Source organism: Ipomoea triloba, chromosome 2 (assembly GCF_003576645.1).
Source record: "Ipomoea triloba cultivar NCNSP0323 chromosome 2, ASM357664v1".
In the NCBI taxonomy this organism is placed as follows: domain Eukaryota; kingdom Viridiplantae; phylum Streptophyta; class Magnoliopsida; order Solanales; family Convolvulaceae; genus Ipomoea; species Ipomoea triloba.
The window spans coordinates 823,461-845,648 of record NC_044917.1 but is presented as its reverse complement, the minus strand read 5'-3'; the positions used below and the strand labels follow the sequence as shown (position 1 = coordinate 845,648).

General features: G+C 37.5%; 3 protein-coding genes across 3 annotated transcripts; 2 read left to right on the top strand and 1 right to left on the bottom strand.

Moving 5' to 3' along the window:
• The first annotated feature begins 3,330 nt into the window (after positions 1-3,330).
• LOC116010355 (beta-galactosidase 17) lies at positions 3,331-10,400 on the top strand. Its single transcript, XM_031249723.1, has 19 exons — positions 3,331-3,670; positions 3,824-3,931; positions 4,217-4,412; positions 4,597-4,685; positions 4,827-4,907; positions 6,640-6,734; positions 7,077-7,147; positions 7,358-7,448; positions 7,545-7,662; positions 7,740-7,835; positions 7,906-7,954; positions 8,055-8,242; positions 8,355-8,426; positions 8,659-8,808; positions 9,159-9,209; positions 9,306-9,483; positions 9,607-9,740; positions 9,839-9,904; positions 10,051-10,400. The coding sequence occupies exons 1-19, from the start codon at positions 3,464-3,466 to the stop codon at positions 10,153-10,155; spliced, it is 2,145 nt and encodes a 714-aa protein (XP_031105583.1). The 5' UTR covers positions 3,331-3,463; the 3' UTR covers positions 10,156-10,400.
• A 2,057-nt stretch (positions 10,401-12,457) lies between these two features.
• On the top strand, positions 12,458-16,426 carry LOC116010278 (protein FAR1-RELATED SEQUENCE 4). Its single transcript, XM_031249608.1, has 5 exons — positions 12,458-12,615; positions 12,797-14,966; positions 15,056-15,112; positions 15,372-15,563; positions 15,758-16,426. Exons 2-4 carry the CDS (start codon positions 12,906-12,908, stop codon positions 15,495-15,497), a joined length of 2,244 nt encoding a protein of 747 aa, XP_031105468.1. The 5' UTR covers positions 12,458-12,615; positions 12,797-12,905; the 3' UTR covers positions 15,498-15,563; positions 15,758-16,426.
• Positions 16,427-21,017: 4,591 nt separating this feature from the next.
• LOC116004970 (NDR1/HIN1-like protein 13) lies at positions 21,018-22,108 on the bottom strand. Its single transcript, XM_031245175.1, has one exon. It carries the CDS (start codon positions 21,947-21,949, stop codon positions 21,179-21,181), a length of 771 nt encoding a protein of 256 aa, XP_031101035.1. The 5' UTR covers positions 21,950-22,108; the 3' UTR covers positions 21,018-21,178.
• Between the last annotated feature and the right edge of the window lie 80 nt (positions 22,109-22,188).

Here is a 22,188-nt window from a genome sequence, read left to right as displayed (position 1 = left end):
TAACTTTGATGGGCTATTGTAATTCGTTATCACCTTTTACAGGAGGACAATATTCTCATTTGAACCCTTATAGAGGCACACTCACATAATAACCTATTTTCTCTAACGTTAAAAGTGCAATTTTAACATTATAGAGTAATTTGTAAGCTATAAAGTGTATTTCTAGATAATCCTAAAATCTAAACTAAAAGATTAAGTTAAAACTTTGGGGGTGTTTGGTTCACGGAATCTTGGATTACCTCAGGTAATAGGATTACCTCCAAGAAGGTAATCCGAGATTTTGGGAATGTAAAATTACCTGATGTGTTTGGTTTGGATTGTGGAATATAATATTACTTTGTTTGGTTAAAGGTTATATTTTAAGTTATATGAGACAATTTACTATAATGTCCTTTTATATATATATATATATATATATATATATATATATATATATATATATTTGTGTGCCTTTATTATGTGTACTTTTATTTATTTATATGTATGAATGTATTGATGCTTAATATTAAAAAAATAAATATATAAATATACACACATGTATATTTGATTATTTAAACATATATTTATTTTATATATGTTATTATTATTATTATTATTATTATTATTATTATTATATAAGGATTAGTTAACAAGGGCAAAGTTGGAATAATCCAAGGTAATCTTAGATTACCTAAAAAAATTGGGGTAATCACATTACCTTGAAACATTACCACCACATCAGCTTTGAGGTAATATAACATTAGCAAATAATCTCATAACTTGAAACAAACAAGGTAATATAACATTACCAGACTCAGATTACCTAGGTAATCTCAGATGACCCGAACCAAACGGCCCCTAAGAGCATTCCACTTTCAATCTAATTAACCAAAATGCACGCACATTATAATATTGTAAAGTAGTGCACTGTATATTGTATAGTGTTAGAAAATGTATTTTTAAAGTTAAAGAAAATTATCAAAATGTTATTACTTATAAATTCTTAATTTTTTGATAACAAATTATCATCTTTTCATAGAGAGAGAGAAAAAGGAAGATTTGGCATGTATTACATTTTGAATTTTCTTTAGACATATCAGATCTACGGCCTCGTCGATCAAACTGGCATGGCCCGGTACGAATTAAATGTACATATGACTATCTAATTAAACACGTTATTTCATTTGGCTTGTTAGACATGTCGTCCACTACAAAATTAAAGATTGATTGATAGTTGTAAGTGGAGGTTGACTAGTCGAATTCGAGTCACTTTTAATACTCATTGTGCTTGTTTAACTAGGATCGACCAAAACCTTTTGAAAGATAGTGTCACAATAATTCTACAAAACTAATTTTTTTTAACAGTGTGTGTATATATATCGCTGGTGTGCATGTCGAAACAGTCTCAAACTTTACTAATTACTGGCTGGACAAAATTTGTATTTTGTTTTTTGTTTTTTTTGTTTTTGTTTGTATTTGACACAGCTTATGTATTATATAAAGGAAAATTCTATGGTGTTGTATATAATGGTGTGAAAAATATTTTTTTTTTTAAATTAAATAAAGCAAATTGTAAGCCGTAGCGAAAGCTGGTTTCCATATACTAACTTTTCTTATCGCAAGAGTGTGGTGGGTCCTAATGTCTTTACAAAGCTAATCCTTACACGTGTGCATCCACACGAGCGCCATAGTCCTCGCTACATGCATGACCAGTTAATGTCATGACAATTTTGTTTATAATTGTAAATTGTAAATTTCGCAAAAAAAAAAAAATCTTATATATCGACCTAGATTTTCTTTACTAGTCTACATAAAACACATCCATCCCCATATTTTTTTTTTTGAATATTATCTAGGTGGACTTGTAGCCAAAAAAAAAAAAAAAAAAAGATGTTTGCATTAGTATAGATGATTTGATGGCCACTCTTTCGGTAATAATTCCCACTTTTGTCTTGGATCTCTCCACCTTTTTACATTTGAGGAAATTCAAGTTATAATTTGTATATCCATCTACATAATCACTCATTTCAGAGTATGTTGCGCTATTGTTATTTGTTTTAATGTGATAAATTGTCACACACACATACATACACACATATATATTGGGTTTATCGAGGCAAACCCCACTCCTCTTCCGAGTATGTGAGTAAACCCTCGCCCTGTGATCCATACACACATATATATGTGTGTGAGAGAGATAGTATATCAAATATTTCATCCATATAAAAATATGAAATTCCATCTAAACAACTTTAAAATGTTTATAAATCTATCATGTATGTCCCTAAAAATTTTCACTCATGATGTAGTATTATTTGATTGGTAGCTAAATTTATTTTTTAATTAGTGGTGTGATCAGTCAATTTATTGGCACCCAATGAATGAAAGCTGCGTCATAAGAGAAAAGTTTGTACAAAAAAATCAGAGGATAAAAAAGCATTTTACATTATGAAATTAATTATTCACAAATAATGAATAATTGACCTTTAGCTTTTCGGACTGAGACAAAAGTTCCAATTGGCCTTTAACTTTATTTGGGCTTGGGCGGCCTCTGCTCCATATTTACTAGTATGAATCGATACTTCCTATTTCAAACCAACTACTCATCATCTAGGCATTCCTAAAATGTACAAAGCCCATTAATCTGCCTCACGGGCCATATCAATTTTGATACACACTTGCTTGTTAAAGAGTGCATTTCTAAATAGGAGTCAGACTTTTTGAGTGTAGCTTAAGGTTTCTATTGTCAGACACAATGACTAATTTTCTCGTTAAATTGTATGCATTTCTATTTGATAGGATAACTGACATGAAAATTTAAGATTGCTCCATACTTAAAGTCAATGATTGAATAGGAGTCAGACTCTGGAACTGCAGTTCGCATCAAATCCAAATTAATATCGCGACACTTGAACTTTAATACTTGAACATTTATTATTATAAAAATAAAATGGTAACATAGATGTTAATATAATTCAATTCATAAGGTAATAATTTTTCCCTACTTATAATAGAAGTTATTAAAGCATGATTAAAAGTGGATTATATAAGTTAAATTATACTAATTTCTTCAAAATTGGTAGCATTCTCGATATGATATTAAAAGCATCACCATTAAAAGAATTTTGGTGAGTTTTTCTTGAGTTTTTTAGGTGGAGAAGAAATGAGGGGTGAGAGAGAAATAAATTATCAATATTCTCAATTTCTCAATAAAGTATTAAAGACATTCTTTAAATAGGGACAATCCCAATAAATTAGTTAGCTAATTAATTAATTTATTATCCATAAGTTATACTCTTAATCGAGAATAGTGTGCATAATTAAAAGGATAACAGACTACAAGTCTCTGAAATTATTGAATTGGTTCGAAGCCAAAGAAGTTGTTAATGAAAACATTACCATACTTGTTGACTTCCTAATCACTGTCCTTGGAGCAGAAATGGAGTTGAGCTGAAGTCTGGAAGAAGCGCCACATATACACTCCATGCGAACCGCGCTGAAGAGAACTGTCAGTCCGAGCATCGGAGCTCCGGCGGTGCATCTCAGACTTCGACCGGCAACAATGGCCAGAACACGGCGGCTCGGAACCACGATACTGATATTCCTGCTTTATATATTCGCGTTTGGAGCTTTCGCGCCAGTCTTTGCGCCGCTGCCTTCCATATCCTCTCCGTCTTCCCTATCTAAATCCGTGAGTGTCCTTCAAATTATGCGCGATTGAGATTATTTTTCCTTTGAAAGAGAAATTTTCCGGTTATGAAACTATGCGTTGATATATTTGAAGAAATTTTGAGTGAATTGTTGTGGAAATCTGTGAAAGCGAGCTGTTGATGATATTTGACAGAGTGACGGCGACAGGAAATTTGAGATCGCGGATGATATGTTCTGGAAAGATGGAAGACCTTTCCGGATAATTGGAGGCGATGTACATTACTTTCGGACTCTTCCTGAGGTATTTTTGGAGTCTTTAGGCATATGTATTGTACTCCGTAAAGGGCTTATAATCACAAGTGTCATCAAAGGAAGCTATTTTTGAAGAATATTTGAAATGAACAAATTCTAAGTTAATGATGATTGGAATGTTGAAATGGAGCTCTTGTCATTTCAGCCAACTACTTGAGGCTAGAGCTTAATTTGGGAGACTATTTGGCATTTGTTTGATTTTTTATTTTTTCTTTCTATTGTTTCTAATTTGTAATTGTGGTTTCAAGTTTTGATATTGTGACAATGGTTTCAGTATTGGGAAGATAGATTATTGAGAGCAAAGGCATTAGGATTGAATACAATTCAAACTTATGTTGCATGGAATTTACATGAACCAAGACAAGGCCAATTGATTTTTGAAGGAATCGCAGATATCTTTTCATTTTTGAGCCTTTGCCAGAAACTGGATTTACTAGTTATGCTTCGAATTGGACCATATATCTGTGGAGGTTAGCCACAGCACTTTATAATTAACTTTATTAGAGCTTGTTTACCTTTAATGGGATGAAATTGTTTTAACCTCTGTTGGAAATTGTGATTTGTAGTACACTGTACCACACAATAATGTACCACTATAAAATGTCTGTGACTAAGTTCCAACTGAAAGGTTGGTTATTTCTTTTCCTGTGGCAGAGTGGGATTTGGGAGGTTTTCCAGCTTGGTTGCTTGCTGTAGAACCAGCCATTGGACTTCGATCATCGGACCCTGCTTTTACTAACTTGGTGTGTTTTCCCAACACTGATTGTTCATGAATCTGCAAATTGAGATGTAGAACCGTTGGAGGGGTTATTCATACCTTTTAGTGATTCTCTCTTTACTTTATCATGTAAATATGTTGATATATACATTACCAACTGGTACAGGTTGACAGATGGTGGGGAATATTACTTCCAAAAGTCACCCGTTTTCTTTACAAAAATGGAGGCCCTATTATAATGGTCCAGGTGAGTTGAAATCCATCTCTGAGCTTCAGTAGAACAATGCTGTTAGAGATATAAGGGTTAGTTGAGATATTTACTCTTAGCCCTAGGTTTTAGTGTTAGTAACCTGTGGCTAGGGTTAGTTCTAAACTAGTGTATATAGCTCTACTCTCCTGTACATTTACACACTGAACAGATATACGAATATACTTTGTTTTGCTATTCTATTGTTTAACATGGTATCAAAGCGAGGTTGAGTGGGGAGTGGGCTTTGGTCGGAGTAGGGAGGCGACGCTGCCGGAGGAAGCGGAGCAACCACCGGAGTTTTGACGCGCCGCCGCAGTTCGAGGTCTCCGACACCACACGCCGGCGCGTGTGCACTGTTCCGGCGGCTGCTCCGGTCGAGGTTTGGTCTGGTACGCTCGTCTCTAAAAGACCGGTAGATCTGGAGTGGTGGTATCCCAACCGTCAAGTCTCCCTCTCCCCTCTTCTCTCGCCGGTTTCCCCAGGTTCGCAGCAGCATAGCGCCAAAGCTCCAGTAGCAGTAGTGGATGGTTGTTGGCCCTTCGTCCTTTTTTGTGGAGATTTTGTTATTCGTTGAAAGTGTTGATAGTGCAATTTCCAACGCCTGTATGGCCATGAAAGAACCGCAGCAGTGGCGAGCAATGGTGGCCGGTGAAGCTTTCCGGCAGTGGTTGGTGGTGGCTGCCAGTGGCTGTGGTTGTGGTTGGTGGGGGTGTTGTTGATGTTGAAGTGTTGAAGATGGGAATAACTGGGCTATAGGTTATTAGGTTTATGGTGTGGCTGCTGGGGTGGAAGCTGGAAGCTAATAAATAATTCGGCAGTAGGTTATTTGTTTTGAGTTAGTTTGGTTTATTGTGTCAATAAGTCTTGAAAGTTTATTATCGTATTTTTTTGACTTGTTTAAGTTAATTTAATGAGGTTAGTATCATATTTGGAGTGGTGCCAAGGTGTGAGAGCTGGGGGCAGTCCAGGGCTGTTGCAGTGATGGGCAGCACAGGTGCCAGGGGTGGTGTGGACCTGGCATATGTCGTGGCTATTATGGAAGGCCGGCGGCTGAAGAATGGTTCAGGAGGAACCAGTTTGTGTGCACGCAACAAGAAAACGGGAAAACACTGGTGGTAGGCAGCGGTTATAAGGGTTGTGGAGTGAGAGGCTGGTGCGCTGCGGTGTTAAGCAGCGGTGATAAGGGTGTGGGGTGTGAGAGGCAGGTGCGCTGCGGTTGTGGTGTTTGGCCAAGTTTGTAGCTTTGTGGAAGCTTTGTTGGTGCGGACAAGGTGCATTGTGGACTGACTTGGCACAGCATGGTTCGAAAGTTCAAGACTTATAGTTCTAGATTTGGAGTCTTATGGTTCATGTGACACATATGTAACAAGTTGGGCACGTTGAAATCTATGCTCCAACTTGAGGGGGGGTGTTAGAGATATAAGGGTTAGTTGAGATATTTACTCTTAGCCCTAGGTTTTAGTGTTAGTAACCTGTGGCTAGGGTTAGTTCTAAACTAGTATATATAGCTCTACTCTCCTGTACATTTACACACTGAACAGATATACGAATATACTTTGTTTTGCTATTCTATTGTTTAACAAATGCATTAAAATATGTATGGCAATCTAAAATGAAGCTCTGAAGCTAACCAAATAGGACTATACACATTTTGGGTGATATATAGCTCTTCTAAACTCTTATGTTTCATCTTGTACGATGCATACTCTGATCGGTGAAACTTGGACAGATTGAAAATGAGTTTGGTTCATATGGAGATGACAAGGAATACCTTCATCATTTGGTGAAGTTAGCCAGAAAACACCTTGGAGATGATGTTGTCCTGTAAGTTACATCACACCCCTGCACAAAAGAAAAGGGCAGAACTTTTCCTAGTGCATTAACAAACCAAGTTGTTCTTGTGGCTGGAGTCTTTAAATGTTTTGAAGTGTGTGTGTATTTGTATGTATACACTTTAGAGATTTTCCATGCTCCCTTGTTTCTGCTATTAGTTGTACTGAGAAGTGTAGCTGAGATATTTATTCTTTCCAGTGTTTGATGTAACATTTTGTGCTGATCACAAAAAGAATTTTGATTAAAATGGAGTTTGATTGTAATACCGTGTTAATCTGCAACTATTTTTTTTCCATTTAAAAATAAATAAAATCATGCATTAACTGCTTGCAGATATACTACAGATGGAGGCACCAGGGAAACTCTAGAGAAAGGAACTATTCCTGGAGGTGATGTCTTTTCAGGTAAAGTCGTAAAGATTATAATACAACAACAAAAGAATTAAATGCTCTGGCCATTTTTTTTTAATCTCCCTCAAAATGGATTGTGTTGCTCAATTTGCTATTTTCTTGAGAATTGGGGATGGAATAGGAAATTAAAACTGCTTATATAATCATTTTGTGTTGTTATAACTATAGACATAAGCTTTTTAATTATTTGTTTCTCAATTTTAGCTGTTGACTTCTCAACTGGAGATGATCCATGGCCAATATTTAAATTGCAGAAAGAGTTTAATGCACCCGGAAAGTCACCACCTCTTTCTAGGTCATTGTTTGATTGTACTTCCTTTTAAATACACACGCACATATCAACATCTTTAATCAATTGATTTTACACTGCTTGGTTACTTCGGTATGTCAGTGAGTTCTATACTGGTTGGCTGACACACTGGGGAGAGACAGCTGCAAAGACTGATGCAGCTTTTACAGCAGCTTATCTGGAAAAGATTTTAGCAGGGAATGGATCTGTTGTCCTCTATGTGAGTTTTTAGTTGAAAATATGCTTGTTTGATATGATTATCAGCTAATGTAAGTTGATGGTAACTCTTTCCTCCAGATGGCACATGGTGGAACAAACTTCGGATTTTATAGTGGTGCAAACACTGGTTCAGATGAATCTGATTACAAACCTGATCTTACATCCTATGATTATGTGAGTATGGCTTTTGAAGATTTTCTTCATTATTATAATCATTAAGTTAATAGATAGTTATCTTGTTCAGGATGCACCTATCAAAGAATCTGGTGATGTGGACAATGCAAAGTACCAAGGTAATACCATTCAGTTTATGTGCATCTGGCTCCATGTTTGTTTGTGGCAAAGCACCAAGCTAGATGTTTTGTAAATGAACTAATATTTTGTTGCTTTCAGCTCTCCGAGAAGTGATTGCGAAATACAGTGCAGCACCTCTCACTTCAGTTCCTTCCAACAATGAAAAGAAAGCTTATGGAATTATTAAGTTACAGAAAACTCAATCATTGTTTGATGTAATTAACTTTAAAGATCTTGATGGTATGATAGCATCCAAAAACCCAATGCCAATGGAGTCTTTGGGTCAGGTATACAAGATGGATTCTCCTCTTGCTTAGTGATTGCTGTTTTATGGTTCTGACATAACATTACAGTGACTCAAGGATATATTCTGCTACCTTGGATATTTTTTGTGTTCAGATGTTTGGATTTGCGTTATATGTATCCAATTTCACTGCAAAGGGCAATGGAAGTGTGTTGTCCATACCAAAGGTAAGCCCTTTTAATAGTATACAAGATTACTTCATTAATCCTCATTTATGAGCTGTGAAGTGATGTCTCTCTCAAATGTTTCTGTCCTATTTACTGTGTTACTAAGAGGATAACTATGCAAATTAATATGTTATTCATGTCCCATCACCATTGCCAGTGTTAACTTTTGTGCTGCAATCAAGAAGTTGATCTAAATGCATTGCTTTGAAATGCTCATTCTATAATTTGACAGGTGCATGACAGGGCACAGGTCTTTCTTTCATGTCCTTCAGACGGTAATGAAGAATGGCCAAGATATATAGGCACTATAACAAGATGGTCAAACATACCCATTGACCTTCCTCTCACTAAATGTACTTCAAAGCAAAGATTGTCTATATTGGTATAGAACACTCCTCTCCTCCCCCTTTTATTTTTGAGTTCTGCTCTAACCATTTGATGGGATTAAGAATACAAGTATCAGATTATTATTTTTTAAAATCATCAATTGAGACTAACGATGGAGTTCATTCATTAAAGTTAAAAGATTAAATGGTTTGTTTAAAACATCTTTTATCCAACTTTCCCAGACAATTTCAGTATCTTCTTTGGATCTTTTCCCTTTCTTTGAATCATTTCTGAAAGGCCATTGCAATTTCCTTTCTTTAAGTTGGTCCAAGCTCTTTCCTAATAATTGAATAACCTAATCTAATCATTTTCTTTTGTTTTTCTTCTTGGTTTTCATATTTGTAGGTTGAAAATCTGGGGCGTTTAAATTACGGGCCATATATATTTGATCAGAAGGTGAATTTCATACTGGGTTGACTTCTCTCTGCTAATGAGTAATGATGCAACACCTTGTAATTTCCGTAAGGTCCTTAATGTGTCTTTACTTTGCAGGGTATATTGTCCTCTGTTTATATAGATGGAAGACCTTTGAATAAGTGGAGAATGTTGGGAGTTCCTCTCCACAACCTAGATGACGATCAAGTGGTCAAATCTATTATTCCAAATGTACATGCCAACATCCTAAAAGCATCTGCAAGATCTGGACGCAAGAAATTGAGAAATAAAATAAGTAAGTTTGCGACTATCCAAAAAAAGAAGTTAATATACATGTAGCAAACATGAAATTCTACATCGTAGAAGATCTATGGAGTGCATTCTGCTGATTCAAAACCATTGTGTCCTTATTTTACAGAGCGTGATCCAGAACCATCGTTCTACTCTGGTCAATTTACTGTCGACGAAGTTAAAGACACATATATATCACTTCGTGGCTGGAGTAAGGGTGTTGCATTTATCAATGGCTTTAACATAGGACGATTTTGGCCGGTACTGTGAACTTTTAATTATACTTTTAGTTCAAGTGTGAGTTGATCTGGAGGTTGGTGTTCCTTAACATAAAAAACTCTCTTTCATTCTGTTTACAGTCATTTGGGCCACAGTGTAATCTTTATGTCCCTGCTCCAATCCTTAAAGAAGGGGAAAACCTTGTGGTATGTCATCCATTCCTCTTTTTGTATTTTTGTTTTTCCTCATTTTCTAAGAGTTAAAACTCAATAGAACATTAAGTATCTGGCACACACTATATTTTTTAAAAGCTTCTCTCACCCAGTTTACACTTGATCATCTTTTACTACAGGCTATTCTTGAGTTAGAATCAGCAAATCCTGATCATTCAGTGACGTCAGTTGAGCAGCCTGACTTTACCTGTGGACCCTCAAGTTCATATGTGCATCAACTCTGACATTATCAAAAGCCTGGGTGCTCTCACCAGCTTGCCACCGCTACAAACTTACTATCCAGGTTGGTTTCATAGGGATGAGGGTGTGTGAGTGTGAGGTAAACATGTTGACACTTGAGTTTAAATTGTTTTAATGCTCCATAAGAGGCAGAACAAACTATACATTTCAGAGTGTCAATGATTTGTGCATGTAAAGAATAAAAGTGGGGAAATTGTCTCAAGGATTTGGTGTTTTACAAAGTCTTACATGCCCAAGCTTTATGACAAATAACCAATTTTATCCTCGCATGGTACAAAACTTACCATTGTATAACAATTCAACTAGCAACTACCACTAAGCCTGAAACTTTTTTTTCAAGACATTCAACAGAATAAACAATGAGACTTGTTATTTTGGCAACTGTTTAGAAACCTCCTGTGGTTCTTGCTTGGATCCTGAAACGGCTGCAGATGCCGCAGCTGTCACTGCAGCCGCTGCTGCACCTAGCTTCACCCCTCCTGCGGCCTTCATTGCACCGCCAATTTTTGCAAACGCGGCTATCCCTCCCACAAGTATGGCTCTCAAAGCAACTGTTGGTTTTACCGACATTTTTGCTAACCTGAAATTCCCGGCACTGTATCAACTCAAAAGCTAACAACATTTAGAAAGAAACACTATTAAAGATTTCACTATATTAAACCGTAATAACTGAAAGTTGTTTTTTTTTCTTCGAATAAAACACAAAAGAATGTTTTCTTCCGAAGTGGAAGGGAGAATAAGACCCCAAATTCGATCGGAAGAGTGTTGACGAGAATCAAACTTGTGACGTTATAGTACGAAAATTATATTCCATCCACCATCTTTAGTGGGTGCTAGTTATATTGTCATATCAAGCTACCTTCCTCAATCCTCAAACGTACAAATTAGGGCAAATGCTTCCAAATCAGAGACCATATAAAACGTGCACAAAATAATTCAACTTTGCAATAAAAATAAAAATAAAAATCAACCGGCAGGTAAAGCGCCGAGCTTCATCACTGCCTTCAGGTAAAACCGCAAGCTAAGGCTTCATTAAGCGATTTCCTATTGCTTGCTTCGCTTTTGTCGCTTTAAGCAAACGACAAAGCTATAGCTTCTAAAAATTCAGTTTTTTTTTTTAATAATGCGAACTATTCAAGTTCCTTTTGCGATCTATAATTCTTAAATACAGATTGCAATTTAGAAGCTCAACGGCGGTCGGCGGACCACCATTAACCACAATGATGACTACATTCCCCGACGTTATCGAACTATAAATCAAATTACCGAAGCTGTAGCAATAAACTGGCCTGATCAAATTTCGATTCCGAAATCGGTACGAAAAGGAATTTTGAAAAATAAAAATCAGGAAAAAAAATTGAACCTGAAAGTCTGATAGGAAAGCTGGATCTCTGCAGAAATGGCGCCCTTCTTTCTTCTTCTGACTACGAAAGACTGCGTAGAGAGGAGCGAGCGGGGAAGCGTCAAATGAGGGAACCCTCGTTTTGCGGAGACTCTTTGAGTGAACGGCTCTAAAAACAGACAAACACGACGTCGCTTTGTTAGATTAAAATAATTACTGTATTTTTTTATTTTTTATTTTACCCCTCATCCAATATCCCAATTTTCTTTATTGTTATATTATTACATTTTATTTTAGTGTTTGCAAATAAAAGTTATATGCTATGGTTTTTTGCTTAAGCAGACACAAATTTGATATTAATATACTACTCTCTTTATCACATCACATGTTATGTCTCGTTCTATAAGAGTTCAATAATGCATTCTAAAGGTAGGCATTAACATGTTTTGTACCTTGTCAAGAGCCTTTTGCAATAAGGCCAAAAGATCAACCTTGCAAGTCTATATATTGCACAATATGCAGTTCAATATTCGCATTTGATACAAAATTATACGACCACAAACACAAGGAATCCGACCTCGAGAGAAGGATTGCAGGAGACGATGAAACACTGATAAGTGAGAACTAATCATATAGTAATGATGCTCCTTGAAGTTGAAGAACAATCATGAATCACTACTCTCTGTGATTGAGCTTCGTCAATGGCACTTTTGGTTTGAAGCTATACGTGTCGATTACATGATTGGAGACCCTAAAGCTATAGGATTGGGCATACATTTTATAATAAATTGTAAATGTCTCTTATTTTATAATAAATATACCAATAATTCATTAAAAAAAAACAGGGAGAATAATTTAGAAAATATGATATTTCATTGAACCGATTTTCCAATAAAGAACCGGACCGGGCAATTGATTGCTTTTCTCCAAATGATATTTTCCATTTTTCCCAAATCTTCCCGATTGCCTTTCCCCAATCTCTCCTGTCTCTGGTTCTCCTCGACGCGCCGTCGAACACTCATCCACAACCCGCAAAGGATACGTATAAACTTCCATTATTTCTGTCCTACAAACGTCACAAAATCCGTTTCTCGCGCTTCAGGTACTTGCTTTTCTCATTAGGTCTCTGAAATTTTGCTTGAGTTTTAACTATCTGAGCTTTGAAGTCCCAATCTTTAGCTCTCCATTTATGTTTCCTTCTAGTATGTGTACTTTTATTGTGTATTTTATAGTGCTGTACTCCATAGCATTGTTTATGCGTGTGTGCTGGGCTCTTTCTCCAGGAAGAAGCTGAAACCTAAGATTGAGATGTCACAGTACCGGCCAAAGTATTGGTTTCGAGAATATTTGGGGTAAAGCTCGGTTGTTGTTTTGTGTGTGAGTTTTTTGATAATGGAGTCTAGTGTTGTGGCGGGGAGCAGCAATTTGGAGCCTCGGGATGATATGGAGTTTGATTCTCATGAGGCAGCTTATGAATTTTATAAAGAATATGCCAAATCTGTGGGATTTGGCACTGCCAAATTGAGTAGTCGGCGCTCTAGGGCGTCTAAAGAGTTCATTGATGCTAAGTTTTCTTGCATAAGATATGGTAATAAACAGCAGTCTGATGATGCTATTAACCCTAGGCCTTCCCCGAAGATAGGGTGTAAGGCTAGCATGCATGTGAAGAGAAGGCAGAGTGGGAAGTGGTACATTCATAGTTTTGTGAAGGAGCACAATCATGAGCTTTTGCCGGCTCAGGTGCATCTTTTTCGGAGCCACAGGAATGGTGATCCTCTCAAGAATGACCCGAAAATACGGAGGAAAAAGGCTCTGGCTGCTGTGTCGAATCACTATGGTACCTATCAGTTTTCTAGTTCTTTGGAGAATGTGTTTAGGAGTCAGCATGATAGGGGACGTAATTTGGCTTTAGAAGAAGGAGATGCTCAGATGTTGCTCGAATTTTTTGTGCATATGCAGGAAGAGAATCCGGAATTCTTTTATGCCATAGACTTGAACGAGGAGCATCGGCTTAGGAATGTGTTTTGGGTTGATGCCAAAGGCATGGAGGATTATGCCAACTTCGGTGATGTGGTCTCGCTTGATATTTCATATTTCTCGAACAAGCATAAGATACCTTTGGTCTTCTTCATTGGTGTAAACAATCACATTCATCCAACATTAATGGGCTGTGCATTGATTGTAGATGAATCGGTGCATACATTTCTTTGGTTGCTTCGAACATGGTGCTTGGCAATGGGTGGACGAGGCCCAAGGGTGTTGCTCACTGACCAAAATAATGCCATTAAAGCAGCCGTTTCAGCAGTTCTTCCCAACACTCATCACTACTTTAATTTGTGGTGTATCTTGGAGAAGATCCCAAGGTATCTTGATTACCTTAGTTTATGGCATGATCCTTTCATTGCAAAATTCAGAAAATGCATACATATGTCATGGACTGAAGAACAGTTTGAAAAGAGATGGTGGAAATTGATTGACAGATTTAATCTTAGGGAAGATGAATGGATACAGTCATTGCATGAAGATCGAAAACGCTGGGTGCCTACTTTTATAAGGGACGTCTCTTTTGCTGGCTTATCTACTGCTTCAAGAGCTGAAAGTATGAATTCTTTACTTGATAAGTATATCAATGGTGAAACTTCTTTAAGAGAATTTATAGGGAAATATAAGCTAATCTTGGAGGACCGCTATGAGGAGGAAGCCAAAGCAAACTTTGATGCATGGCATGAAACCGCTGAGTTGAAATCTCCATCTCCTTTTGAGAAACAGCTGTCTCTAATATATACACATGAAATATTTAAGAAATTTCAAGTTGAAGTATTGGGAGTAGCTGCATGTCATCTTAGAAAAGAAAAAGATGACACAACAATGACATATGCTGTTAAAGACATTGAAAATGATCAGGAGTTCATGGTCGAATGGACTGAATCAAAATCGGAAATATTCTGCTCATGCCATTTATTTGAATATAAAGGTTTTCTTTGTAGGCATGCTATTGTGGTTCTCCAAATGTCTGGGGTCTTCAGAATTCCAATTAAATATATCCTACAACGTTGGAGCAATATTGCTAAAAGCAGGCTTCCCATTAGTGAAAGATTGGATGAGGTACAAGCTAAGGTTCGTTGTTACAATGACCTATGCCGGCGAGCCATAATATTAGGCGAAGAAGGGTCACTATCACAGGAGAGTTACAATATTGCTGTTAGCGCTATTAAAGAAGCTATCAGACAGTGTGCAGCTGCAAATGGTCCTACTCAGACGGACTTAAGACCACCTGGCATGCCTGCAACCCTTGCAATCCAGGGTGTTGAAGAAGCAAATCACAAAAGCACAGCTGTAGCTAGAGAGCAGGTGTCTAATATTAAAGTGACACAAACAAGTAGGGGGACAAAAAGAGTAGATTCTGGGAATGAAAAGGAAAGTAATGAAAGCTGTGCTAATGAAAAGGGGAAGGTCAGAAACATCATTCACATATATGCTCTTTTTACTATCTCTGCAAAATAAATAAATAAGTATACTAATGTGGTTCCTGTATACACTAGGTGCCTTTGGAACCAGAAGTCGCAAATCTCGGGACACAAGGAGTTTTTCATCAAATGGTTTGTCCCATTTTAGGCCCCCATTTGACATAAATATTTCTTTGGCTTTTAAAGAACCTGCTGTATGTTTCAGCTGAACGAATGTAATGGGGCATTTATACAAAATAACAACAATCATTTTGTAGACTTGTCAAAACGGGCCCAACACCCGCTTAACATTATGTGCAATAGCAACTGAGCTGTCCTTTTACATTGTTACTTTCTGATAGATATATATATTCATATTCTATAAATATCTTACCAAGGTTTCATTGAGTAGGATATGCCTGGTAGCCTGGATTATCCAACCTACTACCCAAGGTTTCTTACAACATTGCTGAGGGGTGGTGAGATTAATAAAAGGAATGTGGAATTGCTTGGTGAGATGTTGGAGGAACAGAGTTGAAGCATGCACAATCATGGATCTTGATCAATCAAGGTTTTAGGGCCTTTCCTCTCCAGAATAAAGAAGGTACTCCATTTACTTGTTTGTTGATGTATTTCGGGCAATTATTTTAATTGGGTATGATAAATTTCCAGCTATGATGGATTGAAGCATAGTACTGAATCTCTTAGCACCTTTTATATGTCAATGATATCACCAGCATATGAAGCGAGGGCAGGACTTTCATTCATATATGATATGCTGTTTTGTTTTGTTTGCAGACAGAAGGAGTCTGCAAGTAAATGGGGTCTAAGAGGAGAAATTGTTGCCAACTTGGGTACTGATTTCAGATTTTTTTTCCCAACTGATGTTACTCGGGAACTAACTAATTTTTGTATAGAATAATAGAATGCTACTAAATCATAACCGAAGAACTTGTAGACTTGTCTTCCAGGCAGTAGCCAGTAAGGGTTGGATCATTGATATTCTATTGACCCTACAGCATTATCAGCAGCCAAGCATGTAATGATCTGGACTGTACTGCTATTTTCTGCCATAGTTCTGCAGATGCGACAGCCTACCAATCTAACTTTGCATTTGCATTGAAGTTGGCGTTTTAAGAAATCTTATGAACTCCATTCTTAGTGCGTTACAGAGGTTCATCCTAACTGAGTCTGATGTCCTCCCCCAGAAGTTATTTGTATATGCAGATGGATTGAGAATTGAGATGTGTTTGTTTGATGCATGTAGATCTGCTGTGGTTTTGTTTTATATGCAAAACAGGTAAAGAAGAATGCTATGTTGTAAATGGAGCTGTGCAAAGCTCTTGACATTGTAATCTCTTTGTCTTGCCTATTGTTCTGTGAATTTGACTGATTACAGTTGTTAATGAATCAATATACTCACTAAACTTGTTTGGGGAAAATAAAAGTTCTTTTGGTTCTGTTCTAGGAGACTAGGATTGATGTTTGATCTTTTAGGGCCATTGCAATTTCTTCCAAGTTGTGTACCATATAGGGAAAGAGTAATACTACTTTTTTTTGATAACTTAGGGTCTTTGATTATGTCGGATTATGTTTTATTTTTTTATGAACTCGTTCTCTAGATTCATGAGGAGGTAAATCAAGTCAAATCTAATTTTAAAATTCAACACAAAACTGTACACTTCACACAAGGAACTTAATTTTAATCTAAACTCAAACCTTCATTATTTATGCCAGAAATCGAACACTCATCTTAATGTTACTCCTAATTGGCATAGAAAGTTTTGATTAATTTTTTTAAAAAATGGCTCAAGTGACATTCTGCATCATGAACTAAACACGATTCTTCATGCCGCACCCTGACCTTTCATAAGTGTTGTTTCGATGCATAAATCATAAATTTTTTGTCGCTTAGACTTTTTAACAGGTTCCTTTCAAGTTGCAGGTAATAATGTGATGATGTGGAGGTATTTTATTATGGACAAGTATGACATGGCAGTAATTTAATCATTTTGTCTCCTGCTCTCTCTCTTTCCTCCATAGAGTCCCTGCCTCTTCTGTTTATTGCATGGTTTCTGTACTATCCCCTTCCGTCACCTTCGTTCTGTACTTATCCATTGTGGCATACAGATGGGGACCGCAAGCAACATGAAACCAATGACTGAAGTATTGTTGAGTCCAAGTTAGAGAAATAATATAGGCAGTAGAGGGAAAGTTCTTGAATATCTCTAGAAAGCATCATGAAAGGGCCATAGTTTACGCCTTCTAAGGTCAATGAAATACTGTTAATTGGAAGCAATTGATATGAATGAATCAGGAAATTAAACAAAGAACGTAACACTCAGGTTGGAAGAAGAATGAGGAGCTGTCCTAACCTTCATTGCAAGTTTTGCTATAAAAACCTCGTAGTATGTACTGCATCTCATCATATTCCTTTGCAAATGGGGAGTCAAACTCGACCGTTTGTCTTATGCCAAGTTGAAGACGCAGCATAATCTGGATAAAGCAAATCATACTATCAACCCAGACCTTCCAATACGAACGACTCCATTCGTTTTGCTTCTTCTGCGGAACCTTAGGCCATATGCACCTTATCCCTACGCACAGACGGAACACCTAAAACTCAGAAAGTCGAGATGCCGGGAGCGCAGCTCAACAACCCCTCACTACTTGCAGATTTGGCTGCTGAAATTACAAGGGACCTTGTGTTGCAGAATCACCCCGATTTCCCGCAGAGATATGGCAGGTATTCTTCGGGTTTGGTGTCGTAAACCCACAAAATCATGGTCGGAAACCATTCGGGATGTGAGCTTTTCCGCAGCTCTGCAACTCCGCTCAGCTGTGGTCAAGACATTGAGGTTCCAGAGATTATGTTGAAGGTGGATTTGAGTTGGGTTTGTTATCCACAGAGTACGTGAGCGGTGGCAGATGTTGTGATTCCGTACTCGTTCAATCAGGATCATTCCACGCCCGCTGGAATTTTTCACCACTTCTCCTTTCCCCCTTCTATCCAGATCTCCTCCGGTATTGCGCAATCGTAGTATGGGGAGTTGGATTCATCGGTAGTGTTCTGAGCCGGAAAGACAGGGACAAAGTTGAATTGAAATCCTTTGGATGAAATGCGGTTTCTCCGTGGAATTGATGGCGGTGTCTGAGAACGACGGTGGCAATGAGTTTTCTGTTGACAGTACTGGCACGGTGGCGCCTACGGTGAGCATCTAGGGAGCTTCGTTGGATAAAGATGTGGAAGAGAAGAAGGTTGACTTAAAAATTTGGGAGTTGACTGGTCCTTATCAACTAAACCTATTAAAATTTCCTGGAAACCTATTAAAAAGTCTAGGCGACAACAAATTTATGGTTTATGCATCGAAACAGCATTTATGAAAGGTCAGGGTGCGGCATGAAGAATCGCGTTGGATTCATGGTGCGAAATGACACTTGAGCCAAAAAAAATTAACAATTTGTATTCTGTGGTTGACGACCGATTGGTCCGATGGTCATTGTTTCCAAACTTCACCCTTGTGAGTCAATTGTTTTTAAACTTCACCCTTCTGACCAACTCAGCTGCTCATGCGATTTTTTTTTAATAAATAAAATTAAGACAAGGGTTGGAGATTTATTCTTTATCTGCAAATAGGGGCACTCAACTACTCAAGTGATAGAGAGTGGTAGCAAAGCTGTGATGCACCTTGGCTCCAAGTCTCAATCTTGGGAGGTGAGAAGACCCAATTGTGCATTGTTTATAACTGCTTTATTAAGCAAAATAAGCCTTTTAAATTCTTCTAATGCAAGATTATCACTTTCTTTATATCATTATTATTCTTATGAAAATGCCAAATATAATCGACAAGATAAAGTGACAGCAATTGAAAATGATAATGCAAGAAACTACTCTCAATAGAAACTAAAATTGGTTTGGCTTTATTACTTATTTGTCCACTTCTATGATAAGGAGAGGTGCTAAACAATATACTTCTAATCTTGGGATATAATTTAACTACTTAACCAAATCATATATTGTAAATGCCGTGTACAAGTGATCTGGGATTCAATCAATTTTTTTTCATAAAACTACAACACAACTACACGGAGTATGCCTAATTTAGTTAATTTGAAAATAGATTACTAGTTACTAAAAAATGAACGAACATTCAGGGGCGGATCCACAATGGGGACAGTGGGGGCAACTGCCTCCCACACCATCCCTTTATGTATATTGTAGGTATAGGCCTCTATATACGCAGTAAACGTCTATAATTTCTAAATATATACATAAATTTAACCAAATGATGACCTAGCTTGAATGATAAGGCATATGTTAGTATTTTAAATGCCATGGATAGAACTATAGAAGGTGTCAATGAGATGACGTGGTCTCTTCCAGTTTAATCAAAGATTTCATATTCGAACTTTAAGATTACAACTACCTTAAAAACTCATGAAAGCTTGAAACGTCACCTGACATGAACAAGATTAGTCACTTGTAATAAGACATTCTCAAAAAAAAAAAAAATCTTTAACTTATTATATCAAAATAATCAATTCATCTATTCTTATTATTAGTACAAAATTGGCATTCAATTGTTCATAACTTGGATAAAAACTTACTACAGATCGATCGAGATTGAAAGTGACAAGTTGAAGCAATTAAGTAAGTAGTTGCTAATAAAAGTTGAGGTGTAATGAAAAGCAGAAAAATGAGTTTACTACGTTGGAATAATTGAATTCAGGGTGGAGTAGTGTATATAGGAAACGTGGAGTTGCAAAGAATTGACCTTTGAGTGTACACACAACACAACCTTAGCTGTAGACATTAGAGAAAACCGATGTATCCAGCAAACATGTGACCACCCACCAAACTTGGTCGCCATTAGTTAGCAACTCTAAATCATTGACCATGTCCACATGCCCCAATCAATCAATCATTCATTCATCCATTCATACATGCATGCTACTACTCTCCCATCATCATTCCATCCTTTTTTTTTTTTTTTAATCATAAGTTTTAACTCCAAACTTTACAATCTATTATATATCGGTCTTACGTAAAAACGAATGGGATGAAATCATTCGTGAGGCATACAACTCTTAGCCCTCCACTCTCGAGCGACAGCTAATAAAGCAAAACTTATAAACTTATTTTGAATTAATTAGTAATCAATTAAGTTGTGTCTTAAGACATCATTTTGTCCTCTTTCATATTACCATGACATGCATGATCAGTCACGAGCCCAAAACCTCCACACATTTGACCAGCTTCGTTTTAGTCATGTTTTGAACAGATTATGCCTCAGCTTGACATTTAACTAATTACTTTTTTTGGTGTGAAAATCATGTTCTACCCACTGATCAGTTACCATTTTGGGCATGTTTAAATGTGTGTTGGTTGTGTGTGGGGTTGAGACTTGAGCGTGGTGACAGCTCTACAACAATAGAAAAGAACCACGTTTGGAAGTTTGATTGAAACACACCAACAAAAACCGTGTTCTTAATCGCATCAAAGGGGAAATATCGCGGGGCCTTTGTTTTCAAGACCAACCACCCCTATGTTATTCCCTACTTTTCAAGACTCACCGACACACTTTCCAGTACTGATATCACCACCACAACAAAACCAATATGACTTTGTTTCTTCTTATTCTAACCTTAATTCTAGTTAATCCTATTTAAAACAACCTAGCTAAAAGCATACCTTACCTATAACTAAAGGTAAAAAATTTCCCTTTGCAAGTATGACCCAAACTGAATACTTTTGTTAGAGTTTAATTTGAATAGGGATCTTACTAACAATAAGCAAAGGTCTAACCTCTATATTCAGAGGAACTACCATGATTTATATCCTTCCACATGTTCTGTCAGGGACTGAGGGCTTTAGGGTTGAGGTTTTTGAGAAAAACAAAATTAAGAGTTGAATCAGAAATGATACAACTTCAACTAAATTAATCAAATCGTTAATCAGTAATTATAAGATTTCAAATTTCATGAAAACATACCTTGTATTTAATTACTAAAAATCCATTTACCAACAAATTATAAAGAAAAACAATCAATAAAAGTATAATAAGCAAAACAAAAGAATATAATCAAATCATGGTGTAAAATACGTACAAAACCCAAAATATTTATAGTAATAAAAATCACACCTTTTTTTATGTTTTTCCTACTGAATTAAAAAAAAAATGATAATAAGATGATACTCATCATGGATCTTCTTGTTCATCAGAGAGTCCATTTCCAGATCTTGATTCGGAGATCAACCTTGCAGTCGACGTTGGAGGTTGTGGCTTTCGACAGCGACTTTCCTGCCGGAACGCTGACGCGGATGCCGTCACAGGTGACTCTGATGCCGACTTTCTTGGTTTTCAGGCCACCGACTTTCACTTTCACCTTAGTCTCCAGTTTTAGTGTCAGTGGGAGAGTTTTCTTTGATTTCAGCTTTGAGATATCGCCGGCGTCGAGGGTTTGCTTTGAGGTGGAGATTGTGGCTTTGAGATTGGTGGTGTTTTTGGTGCCGTGTTCGAACGCCGGAAAAGATCCGGTTCCGACGGGGATGTCGCCGGAGAAAGTGGAGATGGTGATGGGGTCGTAGAAATATGTGATTTTTTTGTTGGGGTTCCGGGCGGAGACGGAGATGTTGAGCTTGGAGGTGAGGGTGGTGGCGGAGAGGTTGAATTGGGAGAGGTGGAGAGAGTTCACGGCGAAAGTCGGCCGTTCCGGGCGGTATAGGACGTAAAAAATGCCGCCGGCGATGGCGGCGAGGATGATAAGAGTGATAACCAGAAACGTGGTCCATAGACAACAAGAACAGCAAAAACTCCGTTTGTGGCGGCGGGGCGACGGTTGCGGCCGGTAAACCGGGCGCGTGGCGTTGTAGAGTTGAGCTTTGGTGGCCGGAAACGCTGGGTTTGCTCCGCCGCCGCCGCCTGCGGCGGCGTCGGCGCCGTTGGTCGCCGGCTTGGATGCTGGGCCTGGGTAAACTCTATCAGCCATGCCTTCACTGCCCTTTAATTTGGTTTTCTTGAATTCTCTCCAACGGCGGAGCTAGTGGCGGCCGGAAAAGATGGGACGGAGGAAGGCGGCGGCGGGGGAAGAGAGGGAACGTGAACCGACGGAATGGGTGAAAGAATATATATTTTGAAGTGGGGAATGAGATGTAAGTTTATATTTATAAAAAGAAAAATAAATAAAGATTCCCACGCTTTAAATTACCGAGTAATCCGTCGTCAATC

Excerpts from the sequence above, each read along its gene's own strand:
- LOC116010355 (XM_031249723.1), top strand. The coding sequence starts at position 3,464 with ATGCGAACCGCGCTGAAGAGAACTGTCAGTCCGAGCATCGGAGCTCCG. Across the intron at positions 7,449-7,544 it reads AAGTCACCACCTCTTTCTAG|TGAGTTCTATACTGGTTGGC; the intron begins GTCATTGTTTGA and ends TCGGTATGTCAG. Across the intron at positions 7,836-7,905 it reads ATCTTACATCCTATGATTAT|GATGCACCTATCAAAGAATC; the intron begins GTGAGTATGGCT and ends TATCTTGTTCAG.
- LOC116010278 (XM_031249608.1), top strand. The coding sequence starts at position 12,906 with ATGGAGTCTAGTGTTGTGGCGGGGAGCAGCAATTTGGAGCCTCGGGAT. Across the intron at positions 14,967-15,055 it reads GTGCTAATGAAAAGGGGAAG|GTGCCTTTGGAACCAGAAGT; the intron begins GTCAGAAACATC and ends TGTATACACTAG. Across the intron at positions 15,113-15,371 it reads AAGGAGTTTTTCATCAAATG|GATATGCCTGGTAGCCTGGA; the intron begins GTTTGTCCCATT and ends TTCATTGAGTAG.
- LOC116004970 (XM_031245175.1), bottom strand. The coding sequence starts at position 21,949 with ATGGCTGATAGAGTTTACCCAGGCCCAGCATCCAAGCCGGCGACCAAC.